At 41.8% G+C, this 17,434-nt stretch overlaps 1 protein-coding gene across 1 annotated transcript in view; it reads left to right on the forward strand.

Annotated features, from left to right (window-relative positions):
- Positions 1–2,891: 2,891 nt before the first annotated feature.
- CCDC152 (coiled-coil domain containing 152) overlaps positions 2,892–17,434 on the forward strand; it is a 32,713-nt gene continuing 18,170 nt past the window's right edge. Inside the window, exons 1-2 of the mRNA XM_080575044.1 lie at positions 2,892–2,993; positions 15,832–15,913. Of these exons, the coding sequence (XP_080431170.1) occupies positions 15,851–15,913 (63 nt within the window). The 5' untranslated portion in view covers positions 2,892–2,993; positions 15,832–15,850. The remainder of the gene's footprint in view (positions 2,994–15,831; positions 15,914–17,434) is intronic.

Genomic DNA, 17,434 nt, shown 5'->3' on the forward strand with positions numbered 1-17,434 from the left:
ACAAAATGTCTAGCATATAACTATACAAGTACATAATGCGATGGGAGAACAGGTGGCTGATGGATCAAGCTTAAAGGGTTGTAGTAAATGGGGTTACATCAAGCTGGCAGCCAGTCACCTGTGGGGTTCCACAGGGCTCCATTTTAGGGCCAGTTCTGTGTGTTTTCATAAATGACTTGGATGCAGGACTTGAAGGTATACTGACTGAGTTTAAGGACAACAGTAAATTGGGAGAAGCTATTCACTCCCTCGGGGGTAGAGAGGCCTTGCAGAGAGATCTTGAAAAATGAGAGTGCTGGGCAATCACCAACAATGGGAAGTTTTACAAAATCAAGTGCCATATTCATCACCTGGGACAGGCTGGGCGACGAGATGCTAGAGAGCAGCCCCATGGAAAGGGATCTGGGAGCTTTGGTTGACAGCAAGTTGAACACGAGCCAGCAGTGTGCCCTGGCAGCCAAAAGGGCCAACCGTACCCTGGGGTGCATCAGGCACAGCACGGCTAGCTGGTCAAGGGAAGGGATCGCCTTGCTCTGCTCTGCGCTGGCGTGGCCTCACCTCCAGTACTGTGTGCAGGTTTGGATACTTCAATATAAGAAGGACATAAAACTATTAGCCTCCACAGGAGGGCTATGAAGATGGTGAAGAAGACATACGAGGAGCATCTGATGTCCCTTGGTTTGTTCAGCCCAGAGCAGAGCAGGCTGAGGGGAGGCCTCATGGCGGCCTGCAGCTCCCTCACGAGGGGAGCGGAGGGGCAGGCGCTGAGCTCTGCTCTCTGGGGACAGCGACAGGACCCGAGGGAACGGCATGGAGCTGGGACAGGGGAGGGTCAGGCTGGGGGTTAGGGAAAGGTTCTGCACCCAGAGGGTGGTCGGGCACTGGGACAGGCTCCCCAGGGCTGTGGTCACAGCACCCAGCTGCCAAAGTTCAAGAAGCGTTTGGACAACGCTCTCAGGCACGTGGTCTGATTTCTGGGTTGTGCTGTGTGGAGCCAGGAGTGGGACTCAATGATCCCTGTGGGTCTCTTCCAACTCAGGATATTCTGTGGTTCTATGATTAGCTGATAGGGCAATGTATGTATCAGTGCAGTTGCAAATTACAAGTCCATCTGAAATGCAGCCAGAGGCAACTTTTATTTCCCTGCACTGAGGTGTGTTATCACCAGGGCTTATTACCACACAGTCTGCAACAAGGAGTGTCTGACACAGGGTGCCAAATTAACTATTTTGAGAGGAAAAGAGAGAATAAAAAAATAAAGGTTGTTGTTGTTGTTTGTTTAATTAAAGAAGCAATGCAGATTTTGTTGGGGAGGAGGGGTTGTCGATGCTACAGAAGATTACTATTATATTACACATTTTCCAGTTGTAATTCAGAACATCCTAGTTCACCAAGATGGAGGAATTGGTAATAACCAGCTTTTATAGCCAACTGAGTTTGAGGAGAGAACACTGGATGTATTTTCATGCTGGAGTTCCCTCTGTTAAAATCTAATTTCATTGTACAAATTCTGATTTCTGACTAATCATTAACTGGACACGTAGCCAGTGCTTTAACTCCTATAGAAACCACGCCCTTAGGCCAAACAGAAGCAAGATCCACATATCACAGAATCACAGGACTGTAGGTGTTGGAAGGGACCTCGAAAGATTGGGTCCAACCCCCCTGCCAAAGCAGGTTTCTTAGAGCAGGCTGCCCAGGTAGGCGTCCAGACGGTCTTGAATATCTCCAGAGAAGGAGCCTCCACAACCTCCCCGGGCAGCCTGTCCCAGTGCTCCGTCACCCTCACTGTGAAGAAGTTCTTTCTCATATTGGTGCCAAAATTCCTGTGATCCATAAAGTTGCACTGAGCCTCTTCAGCTCTGGCCGTAGTCGGCAGGATTCGAACCTGCGCGGGGAAACCCCAATGGATTTCTAGTCCATCGCCTTAACCACTCGGCCACGACTACACACAATTTATTCCTTTGTGTCAACTACTCAAGGCTCACCTTACCTGTTTTCCACCTACACTGGGAATTTCACCATCCTTGTTCCTAGGTGCTTATTCTTATACTAGACACCTCACCTAGTTTGTTTCCTCCTCACCTCGTGATCTCATCCCACACCTCTCTGGACTCAGATCTAAGCTCTGAGTGTTTACTCCACCAACAGGCTCCCAGTCATGCTTTCTGATGTACCTAAGTGCTGTAGTTCTGCCCACTGAACTCCGGTCTTACTTCACCACTCATCTCTGTTCATTCCCTGTTCCTTGTGCTCAGCATTCAGCCCGCACCCCAAAAGTAGCCCAAATCCATTTCCATGATTTGTATATTGCTTAAGAACTCTGGCATAACTGTATTGAGTAAACGTTTCCTCACCTTCTCTAATCAGGGCTACTAGAAAAGGTACTAGAGAAAGTTCAGAAGCAGATGGAAGGGAAGAAACACAGTAACAGTGGTGTTTAAGAATCAGGTCCAACAGAGCAGCAGCCAAAAGGAGTCAGCAACGCACAGGGTAATTAGTTGTAGGTGGAGCTGTAGGAGTGGTGTGGATGACAACTGTAGTCAGTAGCTGAAATGAAAAGCAGATGCAACTATAAAACTCAATGCATCTGGTAAATTGACACAATTTTTTTACAGGTTTAATTTTTTTTCTACAGGCTTCAGTATTTCTTTTTCATAATATGAGCTTCTTTATCCTAATAGATGAAATTTAGCAGATGAATTATATATCAGCTTCCTGAAACAGAGAATCCAGAGAATCCTTCCACAGCATGTTTCAAATTGTGAGAGAACATAGATGAACTCCCCTCCTCCCAACTGGAAGGAAAGAAATCTGCAGAGGCTTATCCTTAGGGAGTGGGAGTAAAAGTGAAGTTGAAGACCTGACGACTTTCTTTAGCCTCCAGTCACAGATGCTATAAATGACGCTTCCACTACCATCTTTGTTCTGCTTTTGAGCTCAAGAAAATAAAATCTGTTCACTAAGAGACACCTGAGGCCTATGCACACCAGGTAACTGCTTCCTCACACTCTTTTTTTCAGTAGTAAAATTAACAGAACATATATTTTGCATATTTTTTCACTTGTATTGCATATGAAGCCTTATGGTATTATACCAGAAAGATATTAAGTTCAGAATCATACAGTGTTGGGTCACTTTCCCATACTAAGAAAGAAACTAAATTTCCTGATCTATTTCACAGCAGCTATCCCTGTAGCACATACAGTGCTACAGTCTTGAATTACAAACAAAGGAAATAGCAACCTTGCCTTTCTGAATGGAAAACTTCTTCAGGAACTAATTCTGTGAGCCAACTAAATGTGCTTTCCTTGGAAGAATAAGGCACAAGCCTGGAAAGTTACCAACATGATTCCTAGCAAAAGTGTGCTACTAAATATGCGGGTCCAACCCAACAACATACCATAAGTTTGTTACCCAGAGTTAAGATCATTATCAGCACTCTGCCCACTCTCTTTCACCTAGCAGTGTGGAATTCCTTAAGTTAAGCTTTTGCCTATGTGTTGGAATTCTTTCATGGCTCCCCCCAACTTTTTTTTTGTATCAGAAAGATTTGCTAGTGCCTTGAAAGTGACGTGAAAACTTCTAAGAGAAATTTCCTGAGCCATAGACAAGGGATTTTAATGGAAGAATGTGCAACTCTGGAGAAGCATTTGTGTGAACTGCAATTAAACTTGTAAACACAGAGAATTTAAAAATGCAAAATTTTGCTTAGGTGTAGTTCATACAGTTTGTTGTAGTAGTCAGATTCCAACATCAGGCCAACCAAAGATTGACGTATTTTATTAAAAGCTCTAGGGATACAAAGTCTGTTGCTTCTATAGCATAAATAACAACTTTGCAATTTCTTTCTGGAGTACGATTACTATTAATTAGTTGATCTCCACCAATCAATCAATTACAACAATGTTCTGAATTTACTTCAGTGATAATTAAATGACTGTTCAGATGCTCAATGAATGCTTTTAGTCTGGTATTGATAGTCGAGCACCGTCACAAACACAAATACAACAAAACAGATGCATAGGTGTTGATACAAGTTGTCTTCCTACTTCCACGGTGTAGTAAATGATGCTTCAAACACAAGCATTTTTTTTCTCACAGGACTTCCCCCACTGTTTAATTTCAACAGTAGAAAGGCTAATAGTTGGGGGGGGGTGGGGGGGGGTGTTGCTGGGAAGAAACAAAACAAACTAGAACAAGAATACTCTCTAATTGGACTCCTTTGGATAGGATCAATTAGACCAGATTTAATCATCTTGGAAAATGGTGTTTTAGATGTATTTAAGAAACTATTCTCCTTGCCAATCTGACCTATACAAACACATCCATGTGGTTCAAACACTCGCTACTACCCTGATTTTTTAGGAGTATAAGAAAATTAGATCAGGAGAACTTCAGTATTACTTTAAAAGAAACCTAGAATCACAAATAAATTATAAAATAATTGCTATGAATGTGCTTAAAATTGTAACAGTTTGGCCCATTGGTATGTCAACAGAAAGATCAGTCGTATGTAACTGAGAAAGCAAAGAAATGCAGACTAGGTTAGGATTTCAGTGGAAAAAAATACAATTATTTTTCTTGAATTCGTCCTTCTTTCTCTCTTGCTGTTCTCTGTTGCTGTTCAGCCCTAAAGTTCATCAGTCTTCTTTGTCATATCCTATTCAAACAGGATAGAATATCTATCTGTTAAATGCTTCCAAGCAGAGACTGTCTTTTTCTAAGCTTGCACAGCAGCTTGCAGGAGAGAGCTTTGGCATGGTTGGAATGCTGACATGGCTGCAGTATAAAAAATAAATGGTAATTCATAAAGTGAAGATCATTAGACAAAAAAAAAAAAAAAGCAATTGTTTTAGTGACTTTGAGTTTTATTAAAAAAAAAAACAGTAAAAAATGTGTATCTGCCAATTATGTTCTATCAGAAACTGGCTCAAAGCTGATGATATTGACACACTAACGAAGAACATTTGATTACTGAGGAATGTTTAAGCTACACTCAGGTCAAAAGAATTTGAAACTGTGTACAGACAGACATTTTCTTCCCTGTAGCAGCAGTTAAAATTTTGCATTAATATAATTATTTAGTCTTGGTATGTCCTTTCTCTTTGGGTTTTGGTATGTACTTATGTATTTGAGAGAATTTAAACAGAATCAGCATAAATGAGCATCTGTGTCAGACACAGACCAAATAAGCTGTGCTACAAATTAATGTTTTCAGTCCTGCTTGGGTGATGGTTGAGACTTTTAAAACAAAAAATATTGTTCTGACAAGCTAAATGACTGTAAAAGTCTCTTAGGCTCTAATGACATATGAGGGGCTTTTTTCCCCTTAGAAACAGCACGTACCGGTCTGTCTATGCAGCAAAGTGCTGGAACATGTTGTCTATCTTCAATACCATATGGCTAAATATTTTATTAAAAGTTATGCTGCAGACAAACACTGGCTATTCCAGACTAAGATTTGCAGACAGCATGATACAGTGAGCTGGATTTCCATCCACAGTCACAATCACTTAGAAAGTTATTTCAGAAGGCAGACTAAAGCTGTTTAAAGTCAAGCATGCGGTACCGCTAATAAAAAAGATTGTGTGATTTTTATATCTGACCCTAATGACTCCTTCTGGAGGCTACAAAAACAAGGGTTTTTACAGAGGCACAGAATGACATACATCTTACGAAATTTCATTTCCAGTTCACCTAGTGTTTACCTTTCTCTCTTTTTTTTTTTTTTTTTTTTTTTATTTCATGCATTACCATTATTTTTTCAATGAAGTTATAAAGGAAGGATTAGGTCATCTGTTGCCAAGTGAAAAGACACAAGTACAGAGGAAAAAAAAAACACTTTGTGGAAGAACATATTACCTTATTTTACCTGCTTCTGAACAAAATAATAGCTCCAGAACATGCTGAAACTTAAGTGGCCTTTTATGTTATTTGATGGCTCCGATTATGAGGAAAGATAAGGTCACATACATAATCTTTTCTTTCTTTCCTAGTAAGTCCCATCCCAGGAATTAGGTAGCAAACGTGTATGAGTGATGGTAACATAGAATCATAGAAACAGAGAATCATTTAGATTGGAAAAGACCTTCAAGATCATCTAGTCCAACTATCAATCTGACCTACCAAGTCCCATTACTAAACCTTGTCCCATAGCGCCACATCCACACATCTCTTAAATATCTCCAGGGATGGTGACTCATCCACCCCCTTGGGCAGCCTATTCCAATGCCTAACCACCCATACCATGAAGAAATTCTTACTGACATCTACTGACATCTACTGACATCACAACTTGAGACTGTTTCTTCACATCCTATTACTTGTCACCTGAGGAAAAAGGCTGACACCCACCTTGCTACAGCCTCCTTTCAGGTAGCTGTAGAGAGCCATGAGGTCTCTCCTCAACATCCTTTTCTCCAGACTAAATAGCCTCAGTTCCCCCAGCCACTCCTCACGTCTTGTTTTCTAGTCCCTTCACCAGCTTCATAGTTCTTCTCAGAATATATTCCAGCAATTCAGTGTCCGTGTAGTGAGAGGCTCAGAAGTGGAGGTGTGGTATTACCAATGCCAAGCACAGGGGAAAAATCACTTCCCTAGTCCTGCTGGCCACGTTATTTCTGATGCAGGACAGGATGCCTTTTGCTTTCTTGGTCACCTGGGCACACTGCTGGCTCGTGTTCAGCTAGATATCGACCAACACCCCCAGATCCTTTTCTGCTGGGCAGCTTTCCAGCCACTCTTCCCCAAGCCTGTACTGCTGCATGGGGTTGTTGTACCCCAAGTGCAGCACTGGGCACTTAGCCTTGTTGAATGTCTTACAACTGGATGTGGCCCATTGATCCAGCCCATACAGGTCCCTTTGCAGAGCTCTCCTACCTTCAAGCAAGTCAGCACTCCTGCCTAACTTGGTGTTGTCTACAAAATTACAGAGAGTGCACTCAATCACCTCATCAAGATCACTGATAAAAATATTTAACAAAACTGGCCCCAATACTGAGCCCTGGGGAACACCGGCTGTGCTGTCAAACAGATTTAACTCCATTCACTATAACCCTTTTGGCCCACCACCCAGCCAGTTTTTTACCCAGCAAATAGTACATCCATCCAAGCCATGAGCAGTCAGTTTCTCCAGGAGAGTGCTGTGAGAAACACCATGAAATACCTTGCTAAAGTCCAAGTAAACAACAGCCACAGACTTCTTTTTTTTTTTACTAAGCACGTTGTCTTACCACAGAAGGGAATCATGTCAGCTGAGCAGGACTTGCCTTTCATAAACCCACACTGATGGGGCCTCACCACCTGGTTGTCCTGTACGTGCTGTGTGATTGCAACCAGGATTACCTGCTCCATAACCTTACCAGGCACCAAAGTCGGACTGACAGGCCTGTAATTCTCCAGCTCCTCCTTCCTGCTCTTCTTTGTAGAAGGGCATCATATTCACCAACCTTTAGTCATCTGGGACCTGCCTGGTTAGCAAGGGCTGCTGGTAAATTATTGAAAGTGGCTTAGTGAGCACTTCTGCCAGCTTCCTCAGTACCCCTGGGTTGATCCCATCTGGTCCCATAGATTGTCCAAGGTGACCAAGCAGTGTAGTAGGTTGTTAACCATTTCCACTTGAATCATGAGGGTTTCATTCTGTTCCTTGCCTCTGGCTTCCAGCTCAGTGTGTTGGGAGCCCTAAGAACAATCAGTCTTACTAATAAAGACTGAGGCAAAGAAGGCGTTAAGTACCTCAGCCCTTCCTCATCTCTAATCACTAAGTTTCTCCCATATCCAATAAAGAGTGGAGATTCATCTTAGTCCTCCTTTTGTTGTTTATGTATTTATAAAAACACTTTTCACTGTCTTTTTCTGCAGTAGCCAAATTAAGATCTAGCTGGGCTTTGGCCCTTCTAATTTTCTCCCTGCGTAACTTCACAACATCTCTGCAGTCCTCCTGAGTTGCCTGCCCCTTCTTGCAAAGGTCTTAAACTCTTCTTTTCTTCCTGAGTTTCAGAAGAAGCTCTCTGTTCAGCCAGGCTGGTCTTCTTCCCCACTGGCACATCTTTTTGCACATAGGGATGGCCTGTTCCTGCACCTTCAAGATTTCATTCTTGAAGAACATTCAGCTTTCCTGGACTTTTCTGCTCTTTATAACTGCCTCCCAAAGGACTTTGTCAACCAGGTCCTGAACTGGACAGAATCTGTCCTCCAAAAATGCAAAGTAGCAGTTCTGCTGACTGCCCTCGTTGCTTCTCCAAGGATAGAGAACTCTATCACCTTGTGATCGCTGTGCCCACAACAGCTTCCAACCATCACATCACCCACAAGACCTTCCCTGTTAACAAAATACAGGTCAAGTGGGATACCTTGCCTAGTTGGTTCCCTCACCACCTGCACCAGGAAGTTATCATCCACACATTCCAGAAATCTCCTAGTCTGCTTCTTCTCCATTGTATTGTATTTCCAGCAGATGTCTAGGAAGTTGAAGTCTCTGATGAAAAGAAGGGCTAGGGATCGTGACAATTCCCCTGGCTGCTTACAAAATATTTCATCTGCTTCTTCATCATGGTTGGGTGGTCTATAGCATAATCTTACAACTATATCTCCTTTGTTGGCCTTTCCCCTGAGCCTTACCCAGGGACACTCAACCTCTTCATCACCATAACTAAGTTCCAAGCAATCAAGACCTTTCCTAATGTAGAAGGCTACCCCACCTCCTCTCCTTCCCTGCCTATCTCTTCTGATGAGCCCGTAGCCATCCATTTCAGCCCTTCAATCATGAGAGCCACCCTACCACATCTCACTGAGGCTTATGATACAGTAGCCCTGAGTCTGGGCTAAAGATTCCAGTTCCCCTTGTTTATTTCCCATGGTAGGTGCATTTGTGTAGCGGCTTTTAATTTGGGCCCCTATTGAAATGGACTTACTCACTGGCATTCCTGTACATTGAGTTATCCATATTTAAATGAGTTATAGTACCTTAATGCACTTAATAAATACGTATTTGCATATACTTGCATGTTTTCATCCTTTGGACATAGAATATTTTGCACCAAAAATGAAGCTTGACAGACAGCTTTCACCTAAACTAGAAAAAGAAGTCCTTATTTCAAGAGGAAAACAACATAGCAAACAGTATCCTGCTGGCTAGGACGCGTGATAGTAAAATTTCTTCTTCTGTCTGATTAAGCTACGCTGCAGCTTGATGTTGTAGTGTGCTAGATACTGTAATATATGTGTGACAGCACTGCTCTAAGGAAGGTTAAAATCTGCTCTTCCATGTGCTCTTTCTTCAGTATAAGGGGAATCTTGCAAAGCTTAATTCTGGTAAGTGCTATCACTGTTGCTAATTTAACTGCAGGTGGCACATTCCTTTGGTATGGCTGAGGTAATAGCGGTGGGTATTAAAGAAAGTAATAATAGCATAAAGAACAGTAAAAAATCATGCAGGCCTAAACCTACTAATGGCATTTTAAATGTATACAGATGCTGCTGTTTTTGAGAAACTATGGATGGGACTGTCATATCTTGGGTCTTTGACACAGAAAAGTTTCTCCTATGGGGATGTTCATGATTGCAGTAAAATGCGTTTGTGTTTACCACTATTAGAAACTCTCTGTAGGCTGCACTGCATTAATGAAGCATCACCCAGCCACCTGATAATTTCTGTCACAAAAAAAAAAATCTCCCTACCTGCATAATAGACAGTACATATACATTTTTCAGTGACCACCAGACTCTTGAACTGTCTTGCTAGAAAAGTTACTACCCTATGAAAAGGCAAAAAAAGAATGAACTCTACATGAACTATAGACAAACTCTCATATTTTGGATGTTTGCAATATTAAATTGCTTACTAATTTAGCAGTACTATTTTAAAAGCTAAAACAAAAGAATATTTGCTGTCTTCTAAACTTATTATAAGTTAAATATTCCCCCTCCAACTTTGTTTGTTTGTTTGTTTTGTATATTTCTGTGTCAGAGTCTGTCATCTTTGCTCTCTCAGTCCGTTTTCTGCTTTTCTATCCAGTAATCATCTTCCCAGGGAATTCTGTTTGATGGCAAGTTAAATATGACTTAACAGGATGCCCTGGCAGACAAAAGGGCCAGCTGTACTCTGGGATGCATCAAACACAGCACTGCTAGCTGGTCGAGGGAAGGGATTGTCCTGCTCTGCTCTGTGTTGCTGCAGCCTCACCTCCAGTACTGTGTGAGTTTTGGGAGCCACAATGTAAGTAGGACATAAAACCATTAGAAGGTGTCCAAAGGAGGGCTACGAAGAAGGTGAAGGATCTGGAGGGCAAGATACATGAGGACTGGCTGAGGTCCCTTGGTTTGCTCAGCCCAGAGCAGAGCAGGCTGAGGGGAGGCCTCATGGCGGCCTGCAGCTCCCTCACGAGGGGAGCGGAGGGGCAGGCGCTGAGCTCTGCTCTCTGGGGACAGCGACAGGACCCGAGGGAACGGCATGGAGCTGGGACAGGGGAGGGTCAGGCTGGGGGTTAGGGAAAGGTTCTGCACCCAGAGGGTGCTCGGGCACTGGGACAGGCTGCCCAGGGCTCTGGTCACAGCACCCAGCTGCCAGAGTTCACGGAGCATTTGGACAATGCTCTCAAACACTTGGTCTGATTTCTGGGTTGTGCTGTGTGGAGCCAAGAGTGGGACTCATGATCCTTGTGGATCCCTTCCAATTTGGGATGTCCTAATCTGTGATTCTATGATGTTTTTATGTATGGATATATGGAGTCACATTATTGCAAATATAAGAGATGGCCACAGGGTAATATTTTTGCCTACTAATGAGAGTTGGATTTCAGTCTTCACTCCCTGTCTTCCTGCGAATGTAATCGATAAAATAAAACACCAGTAAATAATTAACTCTAAAAACAGGCTGTGCAATACTTCATGGTTTACTGTGCTTTAAAATCCTCAACACTTAGGAGTGTGGGTTGTTTTTTTAAAAATCTTTAGAGCAATCAGCAGTGATTTTGCACCTTTTTGAAGGTCTGAGAAGAGCACTTATGGCTTGTGACATTTAACTTTGATTTAGCATTGATCTAGTTTTCTCAAACACATAACTTTATTAAACTTGGATTTTTTTCTTTAAGTGCCTACCCTTTAGAACAGGCTTTTGAGGGTGCTGCAGTATGCAAGTACAGTGGGAAGTGTATAACAGATTTTGTGAAAATTGGCCAGTGAAGCAGGGAAGGTGAGCTAGAAAGCACAAGCATCACAGAAATTCACTGGGAAATGACAGTTCTCCTTTCCATATCAATACTAGTCATCATGACACATCTAGAGTTCCAAGTCTAGGCTATGACCATGAGGGCACAGCACTTTACCCTTTTATATCTACCTCAGCCGCAGATCTTCTATGCACAAAATTTGATTTTCATCACTTTGGCCGTGTCTATATCCCAGTGGACAGCAACCCTCAGACACTATGATCATGTTGTTGCCTACAAATAGTGCTTGTGACCATGACTGGTAGGTTGTTATTTCTCTAGACATGCTCAGACATAAAGGATCCTGCACGCTCCCAGAGCTTCTGATCTACACAGACAAGCAGTTCTGGTCTTGAGGACAGCATCAACAGGCACTGAAGATGTAATGTCTTTCTTCTCTGATACAAATAAAACCATACCACCTGAGAATTATTTAGCATTTCTGAGGGCAAGTCCACTTATTCTGGTATGCAAATGTATATCAGTACTTAATTTTATAGCGTGATGCTGAAAAAATCGAAGTCAATTAAATAAATTAACAATTACTTCTGCCTAAGTCCAAGCTTCTAAAACAATTCACCTTCAAGAAGCTTAAATCATAAAATAATCTTCTCCTTGAAGATATTCCAAACTGAACTTGATAAGTCATGGGCAACTCCGTCTGGCTTTGAAGCTGGCCCTGCTTGGAGAAGCGGTTTGAACCAGACAAGATCTAGAAGTCCCTTCCAAACTAAATTATTCTGTGAAGACAAATAGTCACCCAGCACTACTAACCCTGAAACCTAGTTGTGATCATTTTAATGACAAGATAGTTAATGTTTTCCTATGACATTTTCAGTAAAGGTCTCTAGCTATTGAGCCTGTTCTACAATTACAACATTTACTGATATGAGCCCCCCTGCTGAAGAGTTCCCACTGCCTCAGCAGAGTTTGTTTCCATGGTAAGGCAGGATACAAAGCAGAATATACAGATGCTCCTAGAGGAATTATAGAGATGTTGGTGTGTCTCAGTCATCAACTGAACATTAGCCTGGAAAATAAACATTTTGTACCTAATAAGGTGAGAAGAAGCTGGAGGGGGAGTTGTTTAGTTTTCCTGTGTAACTACAGGGCTTGGTTGCCTCTTGATTTCACAGGGATGGTCTTCAGTAACCCGGTGGGTTTCTTTCATTCCTATGTGTCTACTTTCAAACAAACAAACAAACAAACAAAAAACACTTGTCAGAATAGAAAACATGCTAGGACAGGGTAATCCTAACTGGATTTGTTATCAATTTCCATCAGAGAAGCAAACAAATAAATAAATAAATAAAAGAGTAACTTGCTCCGTCTCATTTGTAAGCAGATTCTTCAGTTTCCCAGCCTACCCAAAGCAGCAGTTCCATCCCTACGAGCACTGCAGCAGCACCTACACACCACGCCCCCAAATAGCAGCCTTCCTACAGAGCAGGTAATGTCCTGACTGCTGTAGTGAGCTCCAGCTCGACCTCCACAGGCCCTGTGGCATGGTTCTCCACTAACATGGCTATCATGGAAACCTTACCCAGAAGCCCTTTGTGGTCATTTACCTCAGTGAAAGGAGTGATCCACACGGACAGTATCACTGCTTGGTAACCATAGCTACAGGCACAGTATAAATACTTAGAAACTGGAGATAATGGGAATCAATCGATCTTTCTGTCACTCACAGACCTGCTCCCATACGAAGTCTATTCACCTCTGTTCAAAGGAATATTCAGACATGAAATCCCCCCTCACCTAACATTAATGTTGATGTCAGGAGACATTTGATGAGATAACTCATGCACTGCACAGGCAGCGAAATCAGGGCCTTGACAGGTGTTCTGCTGAGGTGTTCAAGTTCTGTTTATTTTGTGGGGGAAGCAGAGGGGCAGAGTCACTGCCCTTGGGGTGCTGTCATGGCAAAGGCACCCCCTTGCCCCACTCCCCCGGGCACATCATGGCCGAGGGGGGTGGAAGCAACCCTGCTCCCAGAGCCGGCCTCCTGCCCCAGGGCCACAGGCCGCCATGCTCCTCACCTCAGCCCACTGAGGGAAAAGCTGCAGGCAGCCGTGAGGGGACGTGGGGCAAGGCAAGGCAGCGGGGGCTGGGGGAGAAGCTACCAGTGTCCTCTCTTGGTTATGACTTGAGTCCCCCCAAAGGACCTCACTCAGACTCGGGGCACAGGCTGCCAACCGGCTGTGGGGCTTCTGGGGGGACAGGCAGGGCCGGTGAGGCGCAGGGGCCCTTACCTCCACCTCGTGGTAAGGGCTCTGTGAAATCATTTGGGGCAGTGGGATTTGCTTCTGGGGGCTACCCGGGTGCCAGTCACTTTGGTCCGCCTACAGTGTTGTACGTGCCCAGAGGGTCCCCAAGGAGTGAGTAATAAAGCACGGGAATGTCGGGTGCCTACCCTAAAGAAGGGTGGGTAGAGGTCAGGAAAACGGTGAGGCGATCTGCTGGGTAACTATCACATTCAGCTGAGGTGTGCTGTGAAAAAATCAGAGTTTCTCAGGGTTTTCCAGTTATAAATAGAGGTTTCACTGGTACACAAAACAAAAATGAAACCTCCGAAACCATCAGAAGCAATACTTAAAAAACAACGGTGAGAGATGAGGGGGTGGAGATTAAATATAGGTGTCGGTTTTATGACTGCTGAAAATACATGTTAATTCTTTAGTTCTCCACCTAGTAAAATAAAAATAGGGAATTCACCAAAGTGTCCTCGGAGGACATAACATATGTGACAATAATTACACAAAAAGTGATGAATTTTCCTACTGGAAAAATAAAACATTAATAATACATCTTATTATTTTTAATTTATTGTTTTTGTCCAGCAGGAGTTGTATTCCCAGTGGCACTGTTGCCTAACATTGCTGAGTGCTGAGCACATCCTGCCTTCTACATAAACAAATGATGCCATGGAATAGGGAAACACACAAACAAAACAGCATACAATGTGGCAGTTCGCTGAGCTTCCATCCTCAGTCAAAATTTAGAGGGCAAAATAGGGCTTTAAGAGCATGATGAGATGGGACAGTGAAACAGAAAATCATTTAAGGTACTGCCCATGATAAGGACTGGAAAGATCAGGGTTTTCATAGTCTACATTTAGATTATCGACTACTAAATTATTAACATACTTAATTGCTTTACAAAATTGAATGTCCTAAATAAATATTTCAAACTCCATTTTAACAATTTATTGCATTATAATAGCAGCTGCAGGTCATTAAGATTGCTAACTTTGAAGAAAATAACTAATTTAACTTAGTTCTTTAATATTAGGCATATTCTTAAAAACCATTGATTTTTTAAAAAGCTCATTATCTTCACCTGACAAATTAGCATTGGTCCTTCTAATGCTAACTAAAGGAAACAGTGGATACAAGACAAAATTATTAAACACACAAAACTCATGTCTTTATTGTACTGTTTGCTAAAGAAGCTGCATTTACATAAAGAACTGTAAATACTGAATGAATGAGAAAATTCCATTTGGTTCTTGGTCAGCACTTGTTCATTTACATGTATATTTCAGCATAACTCCATTGTAAGTACATCTGTCTGGAAATCTCTTCAGTTTTTGGGTAGTGCACACATTCTATCTTCTGGTTCAGCTCTCTCATTTCATCTTTTTACTATTTATAAAACGACAATTTTTATACTTCCACACAGAATTGATGATTTTGTCCAGAATACATGCTGTATCTGGTATTGGAATCATTATTTGGTGAAGCCTGATATTCAAAGATATTTTAAATATTTTTTGAAATGCTCATATTGTTTCTTTCAAATTCATCTTGCAAATGCATGTTGAAGATTCTGTACGTAGAGTTTCTAGTAAAAATAGGAATTGTGTTAATAATCTGGAATTATATGGATGTGCCTCAAAAGACTGTATTTTTATTCATACAGTAAGGTATATATGCAGCAGTGTCTCATCACTGATATTAATGCAAATTGTTTATAAGAAAAGATGTATGTAACTTGAAGCCTCAATAGTTAGAGCATGTACACAGTTAAAAGGTCTGTATCTTGCATTAATGTGTGCCTCATAAAAGCTCATTTACTTAAGAAACATTTTTTAAGTTAATCAAAATTAACAGAAATTCATCTGTTGCCAATAAATTACGCATAGCGTAGATGAGTAATTGTTTCAATTGATTCAGTTTCCTGCTCTTTAAAGTGAGAATAGGATAACCAATCTGTTTTAGCAGTATATATAAAAAGAAGTAGGTCATATGTTTTAAAAGCATCCCATGTGCAGATTGCTGGTATTTTTAGGTAAAATAGTGTCATTGTGTCTCTGGAGAGGATTCAGGTTTATTTCCGAATCACAACAACAACAAAAAAATTCCAAATTCTATGATGTCATTTAAGTTTGATAGATTTGCCTTGGGTTTTCTGATACTCATCTAATTTCTTAGAAATGCCTGAGCTCATGTTAGTTGAAATTTCGATTAATATGAAAAAAGAATAATAATTTTTAAAAGGTATTCTCTGTTCTCCTTACCTTTTTGCATATGAAATCATTTGATATAGTGTGAATGGGAAATACATACATTCATAGATCTATTTTTAATATACACATTGATCACTGGATGAAATCTTCCAGATATAAGTGAACCACAGCCATGAAGAAAATCAGTGTGGTGAATCTTGATAAACTTCTAAACAACTTCTCAGAGATAGAAAAGGTAAGTGAGGAAAGTAAAAAATAATTTTTTAAAAATGAAATCCCTATTTACAAATATTTTGTGATGTTTTAATAAGCTTATCATTTGAAAGTTTCTTCTAAGTGGTTTTGGCTTACTAATATGCCTTGTAATAACAATGCTTTTGTTTGGAAAGTGTTTGTACTGACAGTATCTCCGAGTGATACTAGAGATTTAATAGAATCATAAAATCACAGAATACCCCAAGTTGGAAGGGACCCAGAAGGATCGTTGAGTCCCACTCCTGGCTCCACATAGGACCACCCAAAAATCAGAGCATGGGTTTGAGAGCGTTGTACAAATGCTTCTTGAACTCTGGCAGGCTCGGTGACTTGACCACATACCTTGGAGCCTGTCCCAGTGCCTGACCACCCCCTGGGTGCAGAACCTTTCCCTAGCACCCAGCCTGACCCTCCCCTGTCCCAGCTCCATGCCGTTCCCTCGGGTCCTGTCGCTGTCCCCAGAGAGCAGCTCAGAACCTGCCCCTCCGTTCCCCTCGTGAGGGAGCTGCAGGCTGCCATGAGTCCTCCCCTTAGCCTCCTCTTCTCTAAGAGGAACAAACCAAGTGTTCATATTCAACTCGTCCTCAACCAGAATCCCCAGATCTGTTTCAGTGGGGCTGCTCTCCAACCTCTTTCTCTCCAGTCTGTACATACAGCCAGGGTTGCCCCATCCTAGGTGCAGAATTCGGCACTTGCTCTTGTTGAACTTCATGTAGCAGGTCATTGCTCAGCTCTCTGGTTTGAGAGATCTCTCTGCAAAGTCTGTGGAATCTGAGAAGGCTTCTTTTTCTGTACTAGAATTTTAATGGTGCTGAGGCCAACTTTGGCTTCTCAGGAGAAGTGCAGAATACCTTTTTGTAACAAAAACATCTATTGGTGATACCAGTATTACAGAGCTTTGCTGGACTTTCTTTTCAGGAATTATTCCTTTTTTTTTTCTAGAAAAATATCATTACTATAACAGAAGCATCTGTTCTTGTATTCCATATGCATTGAGCTCTCTATTTGTCAGTTCTTAGGAGACTGATCCACTGAGAAAAATTGGTATTATAATTCTTGTTAGACCCACATTGACCAGCTCTCCGGTAATGGATCCTGTTCAGTAAGTCCATACTAGAGATAATATAGATTGGACACCTGAAAGACATATTTTTCTCATAGAAAAAATATATTATACCAATTCCCATTCACACACATTACTCACTTTGGTGCTCAGTGAAGGCATCAGCAGCCTCTTACGCAAAACAGTAGACAGAAACTTACTGAGGAATAATGTAGAATATAGACTACAGAATTCAGAAGAAAGAACTAGCTTATTAGTAGTGAAGTAAGTAGTATTCTTCATTCAGCAGAGTAAACTATCAACTGCATGGTCTTTCAAGTCTAAAATGTGAATGTCATGAAGTTCAACAATGCCAGGAGCAAGGTCCTGCACCTGGGTGACTGTGTGATTAATTGATTGTGAGCAGTCCTGTCAAGAAGGACTTGGGGATATTGGTGG

This window comes from Anser brachyrhynchus, assembly GCF_964034855.1.
Source record: "Anser brachyrhynchus genome assembly, chromosome: Z".
In the NCBI taxonomy this organism is placed as follows: domain Eukaryota; kingdom Metazoa; phylum Chordata; class Aves; order Anseriformes; family Anatidae; genus Anser; species Anser brachyrhynchus.